The sequence below is a fragment of the Podarcis liolepis genome (assembly GCF_965112155.1).
Source record: "Podarcis liolepis genome assembly, chromosome: 4".
In the NCBI taxonomy this organism is placed as follows: Eukaryota; Metazoa; Chordata; class Lepidosauria; order Squamata; family Lacertidae; genus Podarcis; species Podarcis liolepis.
Genome location: NC_139558.1, coordinates 100,447,167 through 100,469,261, shown reverse-complemented (window position 1 = coordinate 100,469,261; position 22,095 = coordinate 100,447,167). Strand labels below are relative to the sequence as shown.

The window sequence follows — 22,095 nt, the reverse complement described above, 5'->3', positions numbered from 1 at the left end:
CAGGCGGCCATTTTGGGTTAGTAGTGAGGCGGGTGGAGGAGAGAGCAGTTGGTGGCAGTTGACGGAGGACAAGGCGAGGCAAACAGTGGATTCTTATTTTCTCAGTTTCTTATTTTGCTTCTTATTTCATTTATTACTTGTTTTTCTCTTCCTGAAGATGTGCCACAGGCTTTCGTCATCCAGCAATGGTGAGTATTGGAGGAAACAAGAGTAGGGAGAGAATAGCTGTCAACGTTTCCCATTTTTAATGGAAATTCCCTTATTCCGAATAGGATTCCTCGCATGAAAAGGGAAAAGTTGACAGCTATGAGGGAGAGGATCCCAAAGACCTGCTCCCCGCTGCCAGGACTCTCAATTGTGAGGAACTGACAGCCTGACTTTTGCTGGAGCCAGAACAAGATCTCTTGCTCCAGGTGATGCAGAGCTGCCAGGAAGCTGCCTTTTAAAACAGTAGTATTTTGAGCCCGTACTTCAATTTCCCAGCAGCTCCCCTTGCCCCAGAGACACTTTTAGCATTCCATCTCCTCTACCTGTAGCATTGTTGAGCAGTGGGAAAAGTGACCTGGGAGGTGGCCTTGTGGCGACCACACAAGGTCCCCAGACGTTTGACGGCCTATTGATCCCTGTGCCACCACTGTGATCGCTTCCCCGCTGCCACCAGCCCATTTCTCTCGGGTACACACTGAGTCCAGACAGTTGTTAACATTAAACCAAATAAACAAGTTTATCTTATAAGCATTAACAAGTTTATGGTTTCAGATAATTTTTCTTGTCAGTTTCTTAACCTTAGTTTCCCCAGCGGCCTATACCTTCCTAATACCTTCTAACTGATTATCCCAGCTGTTTAACTGACTCCTCTTCACAGATTCTCTCCCTCTCTCATATCAGACTAGCCCAACCCACAGACTTATCCTCCTCTCCCTTCTCTAACTCCAGACTCACTTCCTAACAACTCTAACTCCTCCCCTTGGGTTCCTATTGGTTAATCATTTTACACTTAGTTAACCCTTTCCTTATGACCCAATATGATGTCACACGCCTAGGAGGGCAAACCCCACAGGCCTCCTTAAATATTTTAGGGGGGGGAGACACCTAGGTCTTTAAGCATTGGCGCCTATTCCTATACCTACAGGTCTCACGATGGTTACAACATACAAACACAAAACACCACATGTTCAAAAGGCATTAGATGTCAATCAGCCAAAGGCCAGGTAATAAAGGTGCAGATTTCTTTGCTCCTAAAGCTGTATAATGGTTTTCCCGACCTTTGTATGGATTCTTTTATGGGAAGTGAGTTTGAAGCTTTGACTGAAGCTCTTTCCACATTCCACACACTGATAGGGTTTCTCCCCTGTATGAATTCTTTGATGGCAAGTGAGTTGGTCCTTCTTCCTGAAGCTCTTTCCACATTCCACACACTGATAGGGTTTCTCCCCTGTATGAATTCTTTGATGGCAAGTGAGTTGGTCCTTCCTCCTGAAGCTCTTTCCACATTCCACACACTGATAGGGCTTCTCCCCTGTATGAATTCTTTGATGGGAAGTGAGACTATAGCTGTGATTAAAGCTCTTTCTGCATTCCACACACTGATAGGGTTTCTCCCCTGTATGAACTCTTTGATGGGAAGTGAGATCGGAGCTCTTCCTGAAGCTCTTTCCACATTCCACACACCGATAGGGTTTCTCCCCTGTATGAATTATTTGATGTGAAGTGAGACTGTGGCTGTGACTAAAGCTCTTTCCACATTCCATGCACTGACAGCGTTTCTCCCTTGTATGAATTCTTTGATGGCAAGTGAGATGGGAGCTCTTCCTGAAGCTCTTTCCACATTCCACACATTCATAGGGTTTCTCCCCTGTATGAAGTCTGTGATGGGAAGTGAGACTGTGGCTGTGACTGAAGCTCTTTCCACATTCAAAGCACTGATAGCGTTTCTCCCCTGTATGAATTATTTGATGGCAAATGAGATGGGAGCTCTGACTGAAGCTCTTTCCACATTCCATACATTGATAGGGTTTCTCCCCTGTATGAATTCTTTGATGGCAAGTGAGATCGCCGCTGTTCCTGAAGCTCTTTCCACATTCTACACACTGATAGGGTTTCTCCCCTGTATGATTTCGCTTATGGGAAGTGAGACTGGAACTGTGACTGAAGCTCTTTCCACATTCCACACACTGATAGGGTTTCTCCCCTGTATGAATTCGCTTATGGGAAGTGAGACTGAAGCTGTGACTGAAGCTCTTTCCACATTCTACACACTGATAGGGTTTCTCCCCTGTATGAATTCGCTTATGGGAAGAGAGACTGAAGCTGTGACTGAAGCTCTTTCCACATTCTACACACTGATAGGGTTTCTCCCCTGTATGAATTCTTTGATGGGAAGTAAGACTGCCCTTCTTACTGAAGCTCTTTCCACATTCCACACACTGATATGGTTTCTTTCCAATGAGATTTTGTTGATGGGAAGTGGAATGGGAGCTCTGACTGCAGCTTTCTCCACACTCTAAATTTTTACGTGGCTTCTCCTCTCTGGGGATTTTATCTTGGTCACCTTTGTTCTCGATTTCCAATTCATTACAATCTGCAATGGAGACAAAAAGCGGTTAGACACTCATGAACAAATGGAGAAGAACTGAAGGGAGCTGGGGGGGGGGTGTTCATTATCTGTGTTGTTTGTCATTAACCAACATATTATGAGATTACATTAGTGGTCAAAATTGCGGAAGCCTTTTGGAGAAAAGTGTATGTCAGAGGTTTGATGGCTCAAAACTCTGCTTCTTTTGGAGTAATATTATAAAATTATATATCAATGGAAAGATAATTTAATCAAGAATTAATTTGACAGTGTGTTAACGTGATTGCTAACAAGTTGGTTGGTTTTCTGGGAACCCAGAAAGCGATGTAAAATTGTACTATTAAGTGAACAAGGCTACAGTTATGAAGAAATTAGAATAAAGATTGGGGAAAACTTAACCAAAGCTGGCATTTCTATATTTTGGTAGAGGTATAAGGAGACTCAGTGACTACAAAATCAGACCGGTAAAGGCAGGAAAAGGTGCACAAAGGCAAGTGACGATCGAAGAATGGAGAGACTGTCCCTACATGACAGAAGAATATTAACTGGGTGTATACAAGATGACATGGCGCAATGTAATGTGAAGTTGAGTGCAAGGACTGGTCTAAATGTTAGAGTTCTAAGGAAAAAGCCATTGCTATCTCTCAAGCAAAGCTTGAAAAGACAGAAGGAGGAGGAGGAGGAGGAGAGTTTGGATTTGATATCCCACCTTTCACTCCCCTTCAGGAGTCTCAAAGCGGCTAACAATCTCCTTTCCCTTACTCCCCCACAACAAACACTCTGTGAGGTGAGTGGGGCTGAGAGACTTCAAAGAAGTGTGACTGGCCCAAGGTCACCCAGCAGCTGTATGTGGAGGAGTGGAGACACGAACCCGGTTCACCAGATTACGAGTCTACCGCTCTTACCCACTACACCACTGCCATGACTAAACCCTTGTTAAGTGGACAGTGGAACAATGGGACAGTGTTATTTGGAGGGATGAGAGCCAAATCTCCTTGCTTGGTAGTGATGGCATGAAATACGTGAGGAGAAGAATCAGAGAAGATTTACATCCTATTTGCATTACACCGACCGTGAAACACCCAGATAGCGTGATGATCTGGGGTTGTATGGCAGCAAAAGGTGTGGGCAGAATTTGTGTCATTAATGGGAATGTAAATGCCCCAGAATACATAAATGAAATACTTTAGCCCAAACTGAAGTGTTCCGCAGGTGATCTTTCAGAGATACTGAAGCATATTTATTTATTTATTTTTCTATTTCAACAAGATTCAGCTCCATGTCATGTTGCTGCTGTGTGCAAACGGTGCTTTCAAGATAATCCTATTCCACTGCCGTAAGGGTCTGGGACTAGCCCAAACATTAACCCAATCAGAAATCTATGGAGCCAACTAAAGAAAATTCTTTTTTTTTTTTTATAAAAAATTTTTTGGTTTTACAAATTTTTAAAGACAAACAAACAACTAAAAAGACATACAAACACGTATAGTTTCATAACATTTTTTCATAAACCTCTTTTCCAGGACTCCCCCGTACCCCCCCCTTCCTGCATCCCAATGTCCACAATTTTTTAGCAACTTCTAAATATTCCTTTCCAACCTCTGTCATCTTAATCTTTTCTATATTCTAATCTTATATCACTGTATCCCTTTTTTCCCTCAAAACCTCGACATTCTAGCATTCATCAAGTTTATAGTAGTCCTTAAGATAACTCTTAAATTTTCTCCATTCTTCTTCCGCCGTCTCTTTTCCCTGATCACGGATTCTGCCTGTCATCTCGGCCAATGTCATATAGTCCATCACTTTCATCTGCCATTCTTCCAGAGTGGGTAGATCTTGTGTCTTCCAATACTTTGCGATGAGTATTCTTGCTGCTGTTGTAGCATACATAAAGAAAATTCTGTCCTTCTTTGACACCAATTGGCCGACAATGCCCAAGAGAAAGGCCTCTGGTTTTTTAAGGAAAGTACATTTAAGTACCTTTTTCATTTCATTATATATCATTTCCCAGAAAGCCTTAATCTTCGGGCATGTCCACCAAAGGTGGTAAAAGGTACCTTCAGTCTCTTTACATTTCCAACACTTGTTATCAGGCAAATGGTAGATCTTTGCTAGCTTGACTGGGGTCATGTACCACCTGTAAGTCATTTTCATAATATTTTCCTTTAAGGCATTACATGCCGTAAATTTAATACCGGTGTTCCACAACCACTCCCAGTCAGCAGACATAATGTTATGACCAATGTCCTGTGCCCACTTAATCATAGCCGATTTAACTGTTTCATCTTGTGTATTCCATTTCAGCAGCAAGTTATACATTCTTGATAAATTCTTAGTATTGGGTTCTAACAACTCAGTCTCTAATTTTGATTTTTCCACCTGAAAGCCAATTTTCCTATCCTGTTTAAAAAACTCCATTATTTGATGATATTGAAACCAATTTTGTACTTTATGTTTCATTTTCTCATGACTTTGTAATTTCAGTTTATCTCCCTCTTGTTCCAAGATTTCCCAATACTTCGGCCATCCGACCTCCATATTGAGTTTCTTCACTGCCTTAGCCTCCACAGGAGACACCCATCTAGGGGTTTTGTTTTCCAACAGATCTTTATATCTTATCCAAACATTAAACAATGCCTTTCTAACAATATGGTTTTTAAAGGCCCTATGCAGCTTAATTTTATCATACCATAAATATGCGTGCCAACCAAATGCATTATTGAAACCTTCCAAATCCAAAATGTCTGTGTTCTCGAGGAGCATCCACTCTTTCAGCCAGCAAAACGCTGCTGCTTCATAGTACAATTTTAAGTCCGGCAGGGCGAATCCCCCTCTTTCTTTAGCATCTGTCAATATTTTAAATTTAATTCTGGGTTTTTTGCCCTGCCAGACAAATTTCGAAATATCTTTCTGCCACCTCTTAAAACATTCCATCTTGTCAAGAATCTGCAAGGTTTGAAACAAAAATAACATTCTAGGCAATACATTCATCTTAATTACTGCAATTCGACCTAACATTGATAATTTCAACTTTGACCATATTTCTAGATCTTTTTTAATTTCTGACCAGCATTTTTCATAATTATCCTTATACAAATTCAAATTTTTAGATGTCAAGTAAACCCCTAGATATTTCACCTTCTTAACCACCGTCAGCCCTGTCTCCTCTTGAAATTTCTCCTTCTCCATATCTGTTAAATTTTTTCCTAAAACTTTAGTTTTTTGTTTATTCAACTTGAATCCAGCTACCTGGCCAAACTCTTGGATTATTTCTAACACCTTTTTCGTACTAGTGATTGGCTCTTGCAATGTCAATACTAGATCGTCTGCAAATGCTCTTAACTTGTAATGTTTAGCTCCGACCTGTACACCTCTAACCTGCTGGTCATTTCTAATCATATTTAGCAACACCTCCAGAACCGAAATAAAAAGCAATGGGGAAATTGGGCACCCCTGTCGTGTTCCTTTTTCAATCTTGAGTTCCTCAGTTATTACATTATTTACAATCAACTTAGCTTTTTGTTCAGAATATATTGCACCCATACCATTCTCAAAACCTTGACCTACCCCCATCCCATGAAGATTCTTTTTCATAAAACTCCCAAGAAATATTGTCAAAGGCTTTCTCCGCGTCCACAAAAATCAACACTGCTTTAGAGTTTATGTCCACCTCTAACTTCTCCAAAATGTCTATTATGTTCCTTACATTGTCTGGTAGGTGCCTTTTTGGGAGAAAGCCTGCTTGGTTCTTATGAATCTTTTCCATCAACACTTTTTTAAATCTTTTTGCCAAAATGTCTGCAAAAATTTTGTAATCCACATTAAGTAATGATATTGGGCGGTAGTTCTTCAATTGAGTCTTTTCAGTCTCTGTCTTTGGTATGAGTGAGATATATGCATCTTTCCACGATTCAGGTGCCTTCTTTCCCTCTAAGATCTCGTTACAAACTTCCTTTAACGGTTGAATCAACCACTCCTTCAAAGATTTGTAATATCTGGAAGTCAATCCATCTGGTCCCGGAGATTTGCCCAGTTGCATATTCTGAATGGCACCCTCTATCTCTTGTTCTGTTATTCTCTGGTTCAGATCCATCTTACTTTGATGAGAGATTTTTTGTAATCCATATTTATCAAGGAATTTGTCTATATCTTCTTCATTTTGTAGTCCTTGGGCATAAAGTTTTTTGAAGTAACTCACAAAGCAATTTCTAATCTCATTGGGTTTAGATATATTCTTTCCATCCACTTCTAGGCTTGTAACTGTATTCAGTTTCTGTCTTTTCTTCAATTGCCATGCCAGAAGTTTACCACATTTGTCTGCCAATTCAAATGTCCTTTGTCTCATTTGCTTTATCTTCCATTCAATCTCTTGATTCATCAATTCCATATATTGTGCTTGGTATAACTTAATCTCTCTCAAAATCTCCTGGGACTTTGGTTTTACTCTTAATTTTTTCTCTCCTTCCTTTATCTTTTCCAGAATTTTTTCCTTTTTCTCATTCTGTTCCCTCCTCTTTATTGAATTTTGTTGGATCAAAAAGCCCCGTATCACAGCTTTGCTTGCATCCCAGATCACTAAAGAAAATTCTTTGTTAGAAGCAATCCAGCAATAAAGCCCAATTAACAGAGGCAATAATTCAGTCTTGGTTTCACATTCTTACAGGTGCAGAACTAAAAATTTGGTTCACTTCATGGGAAGGCATTGTGAGGCTGTAATTAAAGCTAAAGGTTACCAATGGTTACCAAAGGTTTCACGTTTTTTCTTTATGACTACTGTTCCAATAAATACTCCTTCATAAAAGTCATTACATTGCATTCTTCATTAAATTATCTTTCCATTGATATATAATTTTATGGTATTAGTCCACACAAAAGTGGTGTTATGAGCCATCAAACCTCAGAAATACACTTTTCACAAAAGGTTTCCACAATTTTGGCCACCAGTATAAGTTGCTCATTTTAAGTTAATGTTCTTTTAATATTGGATCAGAATATTATTATTGATGTTTCATGATTATATATGTGTTGGAAGCCGCCCAGAGTGGCTGGGGCAACCCAGTCAGATGGCCAGGGTAGAAATAAAAATGTCAGCTTTGTTCCGGAGCTGACAGAGGCTGGAATGTATGAAAGCAGGCAAAGAGAGATAAGGAGACTGGAATGTGAGCCGGAATGTGAGAGGGAGGAGGGGCAGCCGAGTGGCAGAGCTTCAGAGAACAGAGAGCAGGCAGCAGATAGCAAAGATCCACAAAATACCAGTCTTAGCTCAGAAGGGGAGAGGCCAGGAATAGCTAGCCCCAAAACTCGAAGGCGCGAAAAGGTCAGTGAGAGGAGGGGAAAGAGCAGAAGCGAAAGGGTTTTTCCCCCTCTTGGAAGAAGAGGAAGGGGCGGAGTTTAGACTTGGCAACTGCAAACTTGGAAGTCAGACACGGAGTGAAGGAGCTCCGGAGTGATTTATGTGTTTGAGCAATAAACCCGAGATAATTACTGGCAGTGTCTCGCTTCTGTGGGAGAGCCAAGCCATTACAAAAAATTATTATTACTACTACAGTGGTACCTGTTCTGGAAAAAAATAAGTTTGTAAACCGAGGTACCACTGTATCATCCTCATCCTCATCACTGCTACTGCTACCTGAGATTCCATAAGCCTAGCTCTTCTCGGGGATGGATTTTGTTTGGCCCAGTCATGGCATCCCCTCCATCTCCAATGTCAGTCCTTGTTATGGCTTGGTCTCTCCCACAAACGTGAGAAGACTCTGGCTGTTAATAATTTCAGATTTATTGCTAAAACAACAAACTTGGACGGAGCTCCTCTACTCATCGTCCTCCCCACAAGATGGAGTTGCCCAGACTGAGCTCCTCCCCCTTCCCCAGTACGGAAGCCCCCACCTTCTCTTTCAGTATCTTTAAATTTGGCAGAGAATGCTTCCTGCATTCCAGCATCTGACTCACTCCTGTAGCTCTCACACAGCTGTCTGTCACTCTGTTTCCCTTTTTCTTCTCCCCTTTGTTCAGAGCTCAGATGACAGTTGCTCTCCCCCTCCTCTCTGCCTTCCGCTGCTAACTCTCCTCTCCCTAGGCCTGCTTCTTCTCTGGCTGGCAGCACCTGAGCTTCGCTGCCAGTCGTCTCTTTGGTCAACCCAAGACTGACAGGAGCAATAACAAAAACCGGAAGCTACTTAGCTTTCCTAACAATTCTGAAGCTGACATTGAAGATGGCCTGGGAAGTTCAGACCAGCCCAATCCTGGTAGAAAAAGGAATAATTTCAGGGAGGTTGTTCAAAGGAAAAACTGGGGGTGGGGGTGTTAGGTTCCCAGGTGTTATAGGGAGCGCTGTTGAGCTCTGTAAAAATAGATGAGATTGGTCCCATAGAGGTATTTTTTGAATTTCCAGGCAGATATGACGATCCCACAGGGAGCCTTACCAAGAGAGGCCACGATCCCACGATTCTCCTCCATGACGTCCTTATGCAGAGCTCTCTGGTCAGGATCCAGCAACGCCCACTCCTCGTCCGTGAAACGAACAGCGACATCTTCAAAGCACACTGGACCCTAAATGAAAAAGGGATATGTCCCCCTCTGAGACAGCAGAAATAGGATCTGCTACACAATTCTCTGTTGTTTCCTTCCTGTACATTGCGATGTTGTTTCAATAGGATTGCTTTGCTGCACATTTTAAATATGGATGCTTATTTTAAGTTTTAATAATGGGTATTTGTCTTTCAGCAATAGGTGGTACTCCACATTCTGTTTTTCAAGTCACTCTGCCTACGCAAGCATTCCAGTTTCCCCAATGGAAGGATTGACTTTTCCCTCTCCTCCTGAGCTGTTCTGGGGAGTTCCCTCCCAATGCCCTAGAGCCAAATTCAAGGGGTTCATGGGGGGAGCAATGGGGGGCAGGCCCCATTTTGTAGCGGATGGGGCTGGTTAGGTGAATCCAGGCCACTATTTGTTCTCATTTGTCCACTACTTAGAAACCAATCTGAGCGTTCAGTGATCAATCTAGAAATAAAATAAGCCTCTGTTGGATGTCCATCTGTCTTGGATGATCTAGCAGAGATTTCTGCAATAAACGGGGTCTCCTGGCTCTGAGAGACAAGCAGGGAGGGTGGCTTCTGGCAAAAGGAGAGGGAGCCACATGTTCTCCTCCTCCTCCTCACTCACCTCTGCCTCCCGACCTTCCTCTCCCACGTGCATGCTTCCTCTTCTGCCTCTGATTCTGTGCTGCATTCTGCCACAGAGTCTCCCAGGTCACAAAGCCCTGTAAACCCCTTCAGCTTCTGACACCTCTTCTTCCCAGCCTTCTCCCTTTCCCCCCCTCTAACCACCCATCCTTCTTCTACCTCTACTTCTTGGGCTCTCAGCAATCTTCCTTCCTGGTTCCCCAGCTGCTTCCTCCCACCATTCCTCTGTCCCCAACCAGTCCATGACATTGCTCCATCCCTCAGCCTCTGTCCCCACAAGGCAGCTTCCCCTGACCTGATCTGGTTCCACAGCCGCTGCTTCCCTTCTGCCCCCATGAAAAGACGGATCAGGAAGTCTTGCCGGCATCATTCTGTCACCTGCAAGAGACAAAAGGTAAACAGGATGCCAGGAGTGTCTGCTTCTCTCACAGGTGAAACAGGGCATCTCTTACTACAGATGGGCCTTTGAGAAATCCTTACCTGCTGAGAGCATTTGGACGTTTGTGCCCATTTCATATGTTAGTGGTGCAGAAATACATCTCCCCTCCTCTGGACCCTTCTTCCCAACTGTCTCCCCCCAAAACAAGATGAAAAGAACCCCTAGATGAGTTGGAAAACCAACAGAATGAGACCAGTGGAGAAAAACCACCTTCCTCCTTACCCAGTGGCCTCTCTCTGGTGTCCAACGGAGGCCTCTCTGCTTCACAGGAATCCAGGTCCATTTCTGCAAAGAGATCCTTTCCCTGAGAAAGAAACAAGGATTCAAAACAGAGAAAGGTGAGAAATATTAGAAAGAGAATGGCAAAAGTTTGACGGGTGTGAGGTCTCATTCCATAGATGCTTTCCTAGAAAATGGATGGGTTATCAGCAGAACATTATGGGATGTTCTCTGTCCTGTTTGGAGCCCCTTGGGAGTATCCAGAGGAAAGTCTCTCTCACCTGCTTTCTCTCCTCTGCCTGACTCAGGAGGAAACCTTCGGCCAGGGCCACCGCCTGGGAACTGGTCTCTGCTCCGCATTCCCTCACCCAGCTCTCCATCTCCAGAGGAAGGACAGCCAGGAACTGCTCCAAGATCACCAGGTCCAGTATCTCCGCTTTCGTGTGCCTTTCTGGCTTCAGCCACTGATGGTCAAGGTGGCAAAGTCGACTGCAAACCTCTCGGGGTCCTTTGGCCTCCTGGCAGCAGAACTGCCTCAACTGCTGGCTCTGCACCTCTGAGCAGAGGGTGTCCACCACACCCAGGATCTTCTGCACTGGGTTTTCCCAGAATCCCCCACTGCTCCCAGTTTGGCTGGCATGGCCTCTTCCTGCTTCAGAGCCGGCTGAATCTTGCTCCTCCATTTGTGCTCTCAGGAAGCCTCTGAGAGATCAGAAGGAACCCTTTGGTCTTCTGACAAGTCCGTCTAAATGAGAAGCTCTAGCAAATCCTACAAAGCAAATACATTGTTCTGTTACAGAATTTGTGTGTGGGGAGGGGGAATGGTTCCCTGAGCAAGCATGGATGAGTCTTGCTGGGAACCAGGGCAGGATTGCACCGCATCCCAGACCATGAGCTATCTTTTTGAAAAGAAAGAGCAGGAAGAGGAGAAGAAATAAATCTCTAGCCTTCTAGCCACGCAAAATGTGGAGGCAACTGAAGGGATTTCTGGGAGATTAATCAACCTGGTTTCTGCAGCCTTCCAGTCAATGCATGAAGTCAGAACCGACTGACAAGGGAGTCATTTGTATTTTGTGAAAAATGGATGCTTGGCTCTAGTGGGGGTCCACACCCGGGGGTCCTCAGGAGTTCCTCCCCCACCCCCACTCCCCTGCTTCTGTCTCCTTTTCTTGCACTTGGACTCTCTGCCGCTCTCCAGACAGACTCCTGGGGTGGGGTCCCTTTTTCTTTGCTCTGAGGGTCAGGTATGTATCTGACCAATCCCCTGAGAGCCAAGTGGAAAAAGCCAAAGACATCTCCCTTGAAATTTAGGAGGGTAATTTTTTATTTTAATATTATTATTATTCCTATTCCTATTATTATTCTGTTAGATAGCTTAACACACACACAGCCATTCATGCCAAGGTCCCAGGAGGCTCAGTGAGTAGCAGCGCCCATTTCCGGCTGCTTTGCCAGCAACAATCCCTTTGGGACAGAGAGGATGTGGTCCTGGGATGCCATGCTCTGGGTGCGAGGGGATTGCTGCAGTGGCCTCCGTGGGGAGCTGCCCTGGGTGACGACTGGGAAACTGGTCCTCAATGCAGCAGCCAGACTATGGGCTGGGATCCCTCTCTTTATACCTGGGCTTTCTCCCCCACAGAATATAACCTGGGATCCCTCTCTTTTTTCCTGGCCTTCCTATCCCACCTTTCCTCCCTTCCTTCCTCTCCGTTACTCTTGGGGGAGATTTTTTCAGAAAGGGGGGGCGGAGGGCCAAGTGAGTTTGGGATCCTCCGATCTCCAGGAAGGAGAGCGTGGCAGACCTGGCCCCTCCTGGATCAGGCCCCCCAGGCCCCCTCCCCTGCTGCAGCCCTGGGACCCCCCCCCCGTCTCCCCACTGCACCCTCTGGGGGGAGAGAGAGGAGACTCACCAGATCCCAGGAGGGGACAGCGAGGCAGCCCTTGCAGGAGAGACCCCAAAGCAAGGAAAGGACTGGGGAGGGAGGGGCCTTGGCTCTGGAGCACCTGGCCCCCCCTTGCTTCCTGGCCTCTCTAGGAAGGCAGCTCACTTCCCTTTAACCCTTGCCAAGCCGAGTCCCTCCAGCTCAGCCCTCTCTCGCTTGGCAGAACCTCAGATTTTTATTATTTTTTATGGATTTAGGGGGCAGCTGCCCCCCCTGGCTACGCCAATGCCCAGATATCCTTTGGGGGGTGAGGCTCTTGGCTGGACTCTGAGCATCTCCCTCCCTTGGCCAGAAACCAGAGGAAGAGCTTGCAGGGAAAAGGGCTTTGCAGGAGGCAAGGAAGCTCCTCCTAGAATTCAGGAGTGGAGAGATAGGAGGGGATCCCAGGGTCATCTAGTCCAACCCCCAGCAATGCAGGAATCTCCGCTAAAGCATCCATGGCAGATGGCCGTCCGATCTCTGCTTAGAAACCTCCAAGGAAGGAGAGTCCACCACCTCCCAAGGGAGACCTTTCCCCTGCCCAACTGCTCTTAGGTGTCCCTCAAGGCAGCGGGTCCTGAGTTCTAGCCCTGCTGAAACAATCGCACTGGCTGCCAAGGAGGAACCAAGCGAGGTTCAAAAGAAATAAATCCTATTCTCGTCATAAATGAGTAATACGTTCTTATGCATGCTTTTTATGTGTTAACGGAAAAATCCGAGGGCTCTCTTGGACAAAACAAAGACACCAACCAGGATAACTTGGAGCAAAACAGCAGCCTGTAGGCTTGGCCTTTATTGAACTGTTGCAACAGGGTATTTCCTTCACTTGCAAGAGAGAGGAAAAAGACCCAGAACAATGGGCTGCAAGACCTTATAAAAACTTTTGAAATTCCCCTCCTCTAGGTCAAGCCCACCCCCAGAAACATCATGCATACATTACAGAAAGGAGGGGTTGACATCATGCATACATTACAGAAAGGGTTGACATCATGCATACATTACAGAAAGGAGGGGTTGAGGGAGGAGTTGTGGTGGTAACCTGAGTGTCCTGTCACCCAGCTGGTTCCTCCTTTCCCCCTCCCCATGAGTACTTTCCAGGTGACAATGGGGAGTTTGCAGTTTCCTGCCCCCAGAGGGAAGATCTGATCATCGTCCTTTGTTTCAGCCTGTGGTGAATCCACTGTTCTTTATGATTTTGATTGTCTTCTGTCTGGGATTATCAGGGTTGACATAGCAACTGGGCAGGGCTCCTGTGGATGTGCTGGGATGGTGAAGGGATTATGGCTGCCCAGAATCACCGCCCCCCTTTGATAGTCATTGTCATATGGAGTAAAATAAAAATGGAACAGTGCAAATCCGATGTATGGTTGATTTTCTATGAATTTATAACAGAAATGTGGCATATGTAGTGCGTGAGTGTGAGTGTGTGTGAAGTTTGTGCAAACAGAATGATTGGGGTGGGGGGGTTCCTGCTACAGTTCCCCCCTTCGGAGATAAGATTGCAAAGGTGGCTACTTTGCAATCCTTTTCTCCGCACAATTTAAGGTGGTAAATAATAACCTGGTATTCTCCGTCCCAGATGTGTGTGTCCATGTGAACCTGAAAGGGACTTGGATATCATGCTACTTTAAGGATATTTGCATGGAAATATAATGGTGTAACAGTGCACTGCTCAGTTACTTGTGGTATTCTAGCACCTTGGAAGAAATATTTTCTCAATAGTGATCTATGCTTTACATTTAGGCAGGAAGGTCCACTAATTACTGAAAAGTGCAGTTTGCTTCCCCCCCGCCATTTGTGTGTTCTCAGGTGTCAAGGTAGCTCTTCTGTGGTCTCACATCGGCATGGTGTCGCAGTAGTGGCAATCCCTGCTGAATCTACTTAGGGCTTTCATATTTATCATGTAGCCTGGTACCCACCACAGCTGGCACAGGTTTCGGACACGTCCTGAGAGAAATGTCTTTGCCTTGGCCAAAATCCATGGGATTTCTTATTATTATTACAGGCTCCGGTCTTGCATCCTGAGAAGTTGCTCACTTGCACTTTAAGGACCAAAAAGCTAATTGCAGCCTGGATACACTTGCCCAATTCAAACTGAGTCCAATTTGAATTTATGTGCCCATGGTTCTCAACCTTTCAAACCAGTCTGTTAAAGGAAAACCGTTCTTAAAAGGGCACTTTGTCGAAATAAGACAATTTAACTCTATAAGGGATCATTCCTGCTAAACCAAAGCATATGCACCTTCATGTATCTTATAAGCTTCTCCTTGGTAAAGCAAGTTTTAGCACATTTTAAAGTGGATAGGGAAAGTTGGCAGAGTGCCAGGTGGGACAATGAAATGTGGTTATCTAAACATTGGACTACACAACAGTGTGAGCTATCAGAAAGTATAAAATGCATGAGAATTGGTGTGCAAGTAATAAGACATTAAACATAAAAATAATTACACACAAAATAGCCCCCCCCCTTGTGGGAATAACACACTGTCAGACACATTTCAACATTCCTACATAATAACACTTAAAACAAAACAAACTAATTAAATATCAGTTGCATATCTTGACACAATTGTGATCTTTTACGCATGTATCTTTTGAATCCTGGAGCGCAGAGGCTTGAGGTTCAAGTGAAAAGATGTCCTTGCAAGTCAACTCCACCCCCCTTTGTCAGGCCCACTCCCCTGGCAGTCTATATCCTTTGAAAGAGATAGCTGTGGGCACTTGAAAACTCTGGTGTCTTGTGATGACGGAAGAACTGAGTTGAGGGGTTGTTGCTGCTTTTCATCATTGCACATCTGTATAGGTGATATCCTGTAAGGGGCAGGGTTTTGGGGCTTAAAGACAGTTAGAAAAGGGAGGGGGCAAAAGGCAAAAAGGATGTCCTCCAGTTTCCATGGGAAGCTGCAAATAATAACAATCTTAGCACATTAAGCATTTTATTCATTTCAATATTATTATCACATTTCCGCATAATTACTGTTATTATCTGCTAAGTTTGTTTGCTTTCCTTCACTTAGTTTTTGTTGTTGTTGTTCTTTTCATATTATAAAATAAAAATTACTCCACATGTATAGAAAGAGAACTGGAACTGTAAAAAAATACAAAGGTTAAAAAATACAAAAGGAAGCAAAAAATTAGATTACCAGTCAGATGAAAACAAACTTGACACAAAGACATCAGATTTAGAAAAGAATTATTATTAAATATATTATCAAAACCACGCAGATTACTACTAGACTGGAAAAAAATGGGAAAACCATGGGGGAAAAACTTTAAATTCACCATGTGCTATCTGATAAAAGAACTTCATGGAACTGACTTTCAACATGCGATGAACATGTCCCCAAAGTAGAACACACAGACACAAAATTACCTATGAGGAACCAAAAATAAATAAATGCTAAGACACGCAATTAATAGAAACTTGAAGTAACCTGAAGTAACCTGTTTTGGCATTTTAACATCCCAAATGATGTGACAACAACAACTGTAATGTTAATAGCGGAATACTGGGAAATGAGTTAATACCAAGAAAAATGAATGGCAATTTAAAGTTGTGCAGGTACCTTGCACTAGCCAAAATGACAGAATTAATAAGAAATGCTCAGGCCGAAGGTAAAGAAGTACCGTTCCACAAACAATGTTTGGTTGTGCTTCGATTAACTTCATAGACATCATGGAGAAACGGATTAAATAAATGAAAACAGATTATTTGTAACTTTAAAAGGAAGTGTCAAGGCCACAAAGAGATTGAAGTTACTAATATAGCAGGGATTCAGACTTGTTTCACAGAACAGAAAGAAACTTGCTGTGGGAGGAAAAAGGGACAAACACTTTGTTATCGGGGTTCACATATCCTGTTAAAAGGGAAAATTATTTCATGTGAGAAGCTTGTCAGGAAATGCTGTTCCTAAAATTCCCATTGAGGGGGGAATGCTTTGATATTTACCTGTGAAAAGAATTTGGCATGTTAAGATTTGGAACTTGGAAAGCTCTTGACTTTTGATGGGCTAGTTGTTGTTTTGTTTTGTTTTGTTTTGTTTTTTAGCCTTTTGTCTTAAGTAGCCCTGGAGCAAAGACAGATTAAGGGTGATTTACCTCAATGGTTCCAAGTTTTCTTTTCTTTCTTTTTTTTTTTTTTTTTTTGGAAGAAACCTCCTCTCCCCCCTTACAGTTCCCCCCTTCCTCTCTCTCTCTTCTTTAGCTGATCTAGCCTCTGTGCATGTGCAGAGTTCATGTCTCAGCAAACCTTTTATACTATTGAAAATGTTGCATCCTTTGGCTAAATTACCATTTGAATAAGGGAAAGGAAGGGTAAGGAGTAGATTTTGAAAACAGGGTTTGATTTTAAACAAAACAGAGAAACTCAGCAATTTAAGTATTCATCAAAGCTAGCAATTTCAGCCCAAGCAAACTGAGACTGCTTCCTTTATGTACAGGAAAGGGCTAATATCCCTCTGGCCATTCACGGAACAATCAACCGCTCTCTTATTTATGGGTAAAAATGGCCAGAGTTAGAATTCATAGGATTTTTTTATTTTATTTTTTAACATTCTCAGCCATTTCAGCCTTACCATTTGCAGACAAAAAATATTATTATTATTATTATTAATATTATTATTTCCTGCCCTTTATTTACAGGAATGGTCAAGGCTAATTCTACTTGATTATTCATTTGTATGTGCTTAAACTTTGAGTAGACTTTTAAGTCTGATTTTTTAATAGTAGACAAAATGATAAACACTGTAATCACTCAAATGCTTGATATTACCAGTTGGGCTTCACCTCTCACCTTTTAAAACTAAAGAGCAAAGCTAGGCTGAATTTCAACTCCATTACCACACCAGAATTTAAGAATTACCCTCCAATGCTTGCAGACACATGGTCTTCCACACAGCCACAAATTGGGAGAGTTGAAAGGGACCCTGGGGTCATTTAGTCCAACCCTCCAAAATATAGGGTTCACAGCAAGATTTCACAGCAAGATTTGTACTACCAAAGAGGCATACACATTTAAGTACAGATTTACAGCTGGGAAAGGAAACATCTATACTCCTGAGAGGATCTCTTATAAAGCACAGTTAAAGCAGCCCTAGATTTGATTTTTTTTAAAGGGAATACACAAGTGTTGCCCCCTCCCCTCTTTGCAGTTTCCTTTAGAGGAAGCTTACTCGGGAGTAAATTTACCTAGCACAGAAGTAAGAAGGGAGAAACCAACTGAAAGAGGCAGAGTGAAACAAGGGGGAGGGGGGCATTTTCTAACAAAAGAGGCCATGAAGTCTTATAGAGACTGATATCAGGAGCCTTACAATAACTCTTCTGTCCAACCAAATCAAAGTTGAAACTGGACTCAAATATTGTTTCTTAGAATGAACATCATACTTTTATAGGCATACGCTTAATGAAATACATACACTGCATTTTAGCTTGAGAGAGCAGTTGTGCTCAACTAGGCTATTGCAGCAGAAACATTTGGTTAACTTCTTCCAGAATAGACTGGAGCAGAGGTGTACTCACGAACTCAAAAGTTACCAGAAAACATTTACCATTAGACTTAAAATCACCCTCCTCACTTAAAACTAGAAGAAAGAGGTGGGGTAATCCCCCTTTCAGAACACAAGTAGCACGTATACAGGATTTCACCACTTGGGAGGGAAACTCTCTTTTAGAGCCTCTCTCAAATAACAAACATTTGCACACTCCATTCTCCATTTTGTTTTGTCTAAGATTGATAAGGCGCAACATGGCTTCCTTAGATTTAAAATTTTGAAGCAAGCTTGCAATTTAAAATTATGTGCATTTAAGAACAGTCTGTGGGTGCCAAGGCCAATGTACATACAAACCCTTGAAATATTCCTGAATCTTTGAGTACATCTCTTATTCTTTTATTTTATTTTTTGTAAGAGAAACTAAAATCTCTAATGCGTGGGCTCTCAGGCTGGGCTGTTATTATATCTACTGCCTTCTGAGCACCATTAAGTTTACAGTTTCATGTTCCAGCTGTAGACTACAGTTTAACAACACAAACTTAACCATTTTTTTTTTTTTTTGCCCCTTTATTTTATTTCTATTTTTCTCTAATTGGAGATGACAAGCTGGAGGGGCATATTAGAGTCCTCTCTGGGGCAAAAAGGCTTCATGGAAGCTTTGTTGCCAGGAGGAGTCCAGCTAGGGTGTTTAGTGAGCTCCCATTCTCTCATATGTTATTATTGGGCTTTTTTTGTTTTTTTTCGTTAACAAAGTACGCTAAAGACAGAAAGAGTGGAAACACACACACAAGGGAGGAAAGGCAATGGGAAAGAAAGGGTGAACAGAAAAAAATATCCTTTCAGTACTCAAAGTACCCTTGACTAACACAATTCCTACTTATCTATAAACCACGAATTAATTTCTGAAATTCTCAAACCTGAACCTGAAACAAAACCACGGGTCTCTCAGCCCAGAAACTCAAACCACGGGTCCCTCTGCCCGGAATTCCTTTACCTCAGCGCTGCTTCACAAGACTAATCCTAGTGTGGGGCCCCACTTCGTGAACCGCCCCTTCTACCCTCCACGACAGCCTCCTGCCTAGCCTTTGAGACTAAGTTTGGGCTCCCTACTGGACGCCTGCGCTGTGCAGTGCCAGATTGGGGTCCGAGAAAACAAAGTTTTGAAAGGGGAGCAAACGACCTTGCGTTCTCACATACCCAGGTCATCCCTAACAAAGGTCGCCAGGCAGGAGGGGCAGCTTCATTTGCAGAGTTAGGGTAGGTGGAGAGTAAGAGAATACTTGAAAGACTCCCCTGGACGACTCCGAGAGAGGGATGTCAGAGAAACAGTAAAAGAGCCACGCTTTCCCGGACTCAATTCCAAGACGGAAAACGGGGGAGAAAAGAGATAGAGAGATTAAGACGTTCCTGGACGACCCCGGGGGGGAACATCGGAAAACAGCAAAAGGTACCACAATTTCCCCGGCCAAGCACCGCGTAAGAAATTGAGGGGAGAGAAAGAGAAAGGTTTTGGCGTACCCAGACGACTCAGAGAGGTATGCGCCACACAGTAAAGTTCCGCGATCTCCCTGGCCACTTTCCGAAGGGGAGAATCGGGTTAGAAAAGGGTAAAGTTAGAGCGCACCCGGCCGACTCCGAGGGGCTACGCCAGAAATGAAAGAAGGAAAGTCTGGCTGTCGTGGGGTCGTTACTTTTCCACCCCCCTCCCAATGCATTTACTTCAAACCATACTCACGTTCGAAGATGTCCCCCGCAAATCCCAGGATCCTTTTCTTTTTAGCCGGCTTGACCTCGCCTTTGCTCCCCTGGTTGAGCTTTTGGTGACGATTGATTACCGCCCGCAAAGAGGAGGCAGGGAGAGGAAGAAGGATCCCTGGGCTAAGGTTGCCCAGTGGCGCCCGATCCCTTCTATCTCCCCTCTCACCTTTACAGGAGAACCAAGTGTCCCTGAGTCGCGGTCGCCAACTGTTAACGGAAAAATCCGAGGGCTCTCTTGGACAAAACAAAGACACCAACCAGGATAACTTGGAGCAAAACAGCAGCCTGTAGGCTTGGCCTTTATTGAACTGTTGCAACAGGGTATTTCCTTCACTTGCAAGAGAGAGGAAAAAGACCCAGAACAATGGGCTGCAAGACCTTATAAAAACTTTTGAAATTCCCCTCCTCTAGGTCAAGCCCACCCCCAGAAACATCATGCATACATTACAGAAAGGAGGGGTTGACATCATGCATACATTACAGAAAGGGTTGACATCATGCATACATTACAGAAAGGAGGGGTTGAGGGAGGAGTTGTGGTGGTAACCTGAGTGTCCAGTCACCCAGCTGGTTCCTCCTTTCCCCCTCCCCATGAGTACTTTCCAGGTGACAATGGGGAGTTTGCAGTTTCCTGCCCCCAGAGGGAAGATCTGATCATCGTCCTTTGTTTCAGCCTGTGGTGAATCCACTGTTCTTTATGATTTTGATTGTCTTCTGTCTGGGATTATCAGGGTTGACATAGCAACTGGGCAGGGCTCCTGTGGATGTGCTGGGATGGTGAAGGGATTATGGCTGCCCAGAATCACCGCCCCCCTTTGATAGTCATTGTCATATGGAGTAAAATAAAAATGGAACAGTGCAAATCCGATGTATGGTTGATTTTCTATGAATTTATAACAGAAATGTGGCATATGTAGTGCGTGAGTGTGAGTGTGTGTGAAGTTTGTGCAAACAGAATGATTGGGGTGGGGGGGTTCCTGCTACATATGCTAATATACAAAAGTATATTATATCCCTTTCCAGAAATGCTTAATTGCTAATTCAATGGACTGAAAATGGATTGTTGTTATTTTTATGTTTAGGGAAGCTTTTAATATTTGATGGACTATTGTATTATAATATTTTGTTGGAGGCCGCCCAGAGTGGCTGGGGAAACCCAGCCAGATGGGTGGGGTTTAAATATATTATTATTATTATTATTATTATTATTATTATTATTATTAAAATTGATCAGGTGAATTTTCTCCTTTCGAAAGAGGCAGGTGGAATCTCCACGGTTGCTAATAGCATAAAATTGAAAGGTTAGTGAACTATGGGGAGCCCTAGAGCATCTGCTTGGCATGCAGAATGTCCCAGTCAGTGTAGACCAGGGGTCCTCAAACTATGTCCTGCACGGCCATTTCAGAACCCGCCAAGTGTCCGAGGCTGAAAGCATCTCGCCGCCCGCTCAGTCAGTCCTTGCGTCCCACTGATGTAAATGCCACAGGCGTGGTGGCGGCTCTACCAATGAAAGGCCAGGGAGTTTCACCCGGGGACGGGAAAGTGTTGTCTTTTGGCTTGAAGAGCAAAGCTTGAGGTTGGTGGAGGAAGGCAGACTTGGATCAATTCGGTTTCTTTACGTTTACTTTGAAGGTGGGAGAAGGAAGTATAGTCCTATTTCGATGAGTAGCGCAGCGGTCTTTCTACTCCTGTGATTTACATGCTCTGAAAGTTGGGATCTATTTTGATATTTAAATTTTAAAAGGGTGGAATGGAACTGGATATTGACCATCTCCTTAGCATGGGGAGCCACGTTCTGGTTGAAGGAGGCCAGGATTTGCCCCCAAGGCCTGGGATGTCCCTCCTCCCCTGCAGTAGAACTTGGAATCCAGGAGAAAACGCATGGAATAGCCTTGCCAGGTGCTGAGGGACGGACTCATCTGTCCACATGTCCTTCTCTTTGCAGATGTGCCTCAAACTGTGTTAAAATGTCACATCAAGCTTTATTTACAGCGGAAAATAACAAAGAAACATGGCGTGAGCTGTCTTCCACAGCCGTCTCCTCCTCGGTCAGAGTAAAAGAAAACAAAGGATGAAAGCGATTTACAGACTGACTTCCATTCTTACACAGACAGTACAGAAGGTGTAAACATGGATATCATGTTACACTAGCAATGGGAGAATGAAATACTGACAGTTTGGCCCCCAGTTTGGTCCAAGACCAAAATCTGCAACCCTCATGGTCCAGGAGTGCCAGGGACTCCGTGGTGGGGGCAGTGGGGGCCGCTTTGGCCCAGACTGGCCCCTGACTCCGAGACGCTCTTTGTGCCTGTGTTCCTAATAGATAACTAAGTGTGAAGAGCATGTCATGTGCTTTAGCAACAGCCCTCCTGGAAATAAGGAAATGCAACCCCCATTGCTGGTTGACTCAAAAAAGCAACAAGGGAATCTGCTCTGCTGTCCCATGAGGTCTGTGGGGCCCTTAAGTAAGAGGAGCCACTTTTAATAACTGAATTAAAGAAATTTTAACATA

General features: G+C 43.8%; 1 protein-coding gene across 1 annotated transcript; it reads right to left on the bottom strand.

Moving 5' to 3' along the window:
• Positions 1-699: 699 nt before the first annotated feature.
• LOC310705134 (uncharacterized protein) lies at positions 700-12,427 on the bottom strand. The gene is made up of 6 exons (XM_083499615.1): positions 12,325-12,427; positions 10,696-11,183; positions 10,418-10,499; positions 10,052-10,134; positions 8,998-9,124; positions 700-2,581 (listed from the first exon to the last, which is right to left on the bottom strand). Exons 2-6 carry the CDS (start codon positions 11,095-11,097, stop codon positions 1,239-1,241), a joined length of 2,037 nt encoding a protein of 678 aa, XP_083355741.1. The 5' UTR covers positions 11,098-11,183; positions 12,325-12,427; the 3' UTR covers positions 700-1,238.
• Between the last annotated feature and the right edge of the window lie 9,668 nt (positions 12,428-22,095).

What these genes read in the sequence shown, in the direction of transcription:
- LOC310705134 (XM_083499615.1), bottom strand. Translation starts at nt 11,097, where the DNA reads ATGGAGGAGCAAGATTCAGCCGGCTCTGAAGCAGGAAGAGGCCATGCC. An exon ending in CACCAGAGAGAGGCCACTGG is followed by an intron (nt 10,135 to 10,417) that starts GTAAGGAGGAAG and finishes TGTCTCTTGCAG; the next exon opens with GTGACAGAATGATGCCGGCA. An exon ending in TGGGATCGTGGCCTCTCTTG is followed by an intron (nt 2,582 to 8,997) that starts GTAAGGCTCCCT and finishes TCTCCATTGCAG; the next exon opens with ATTGTAATGAATTGGAAATC.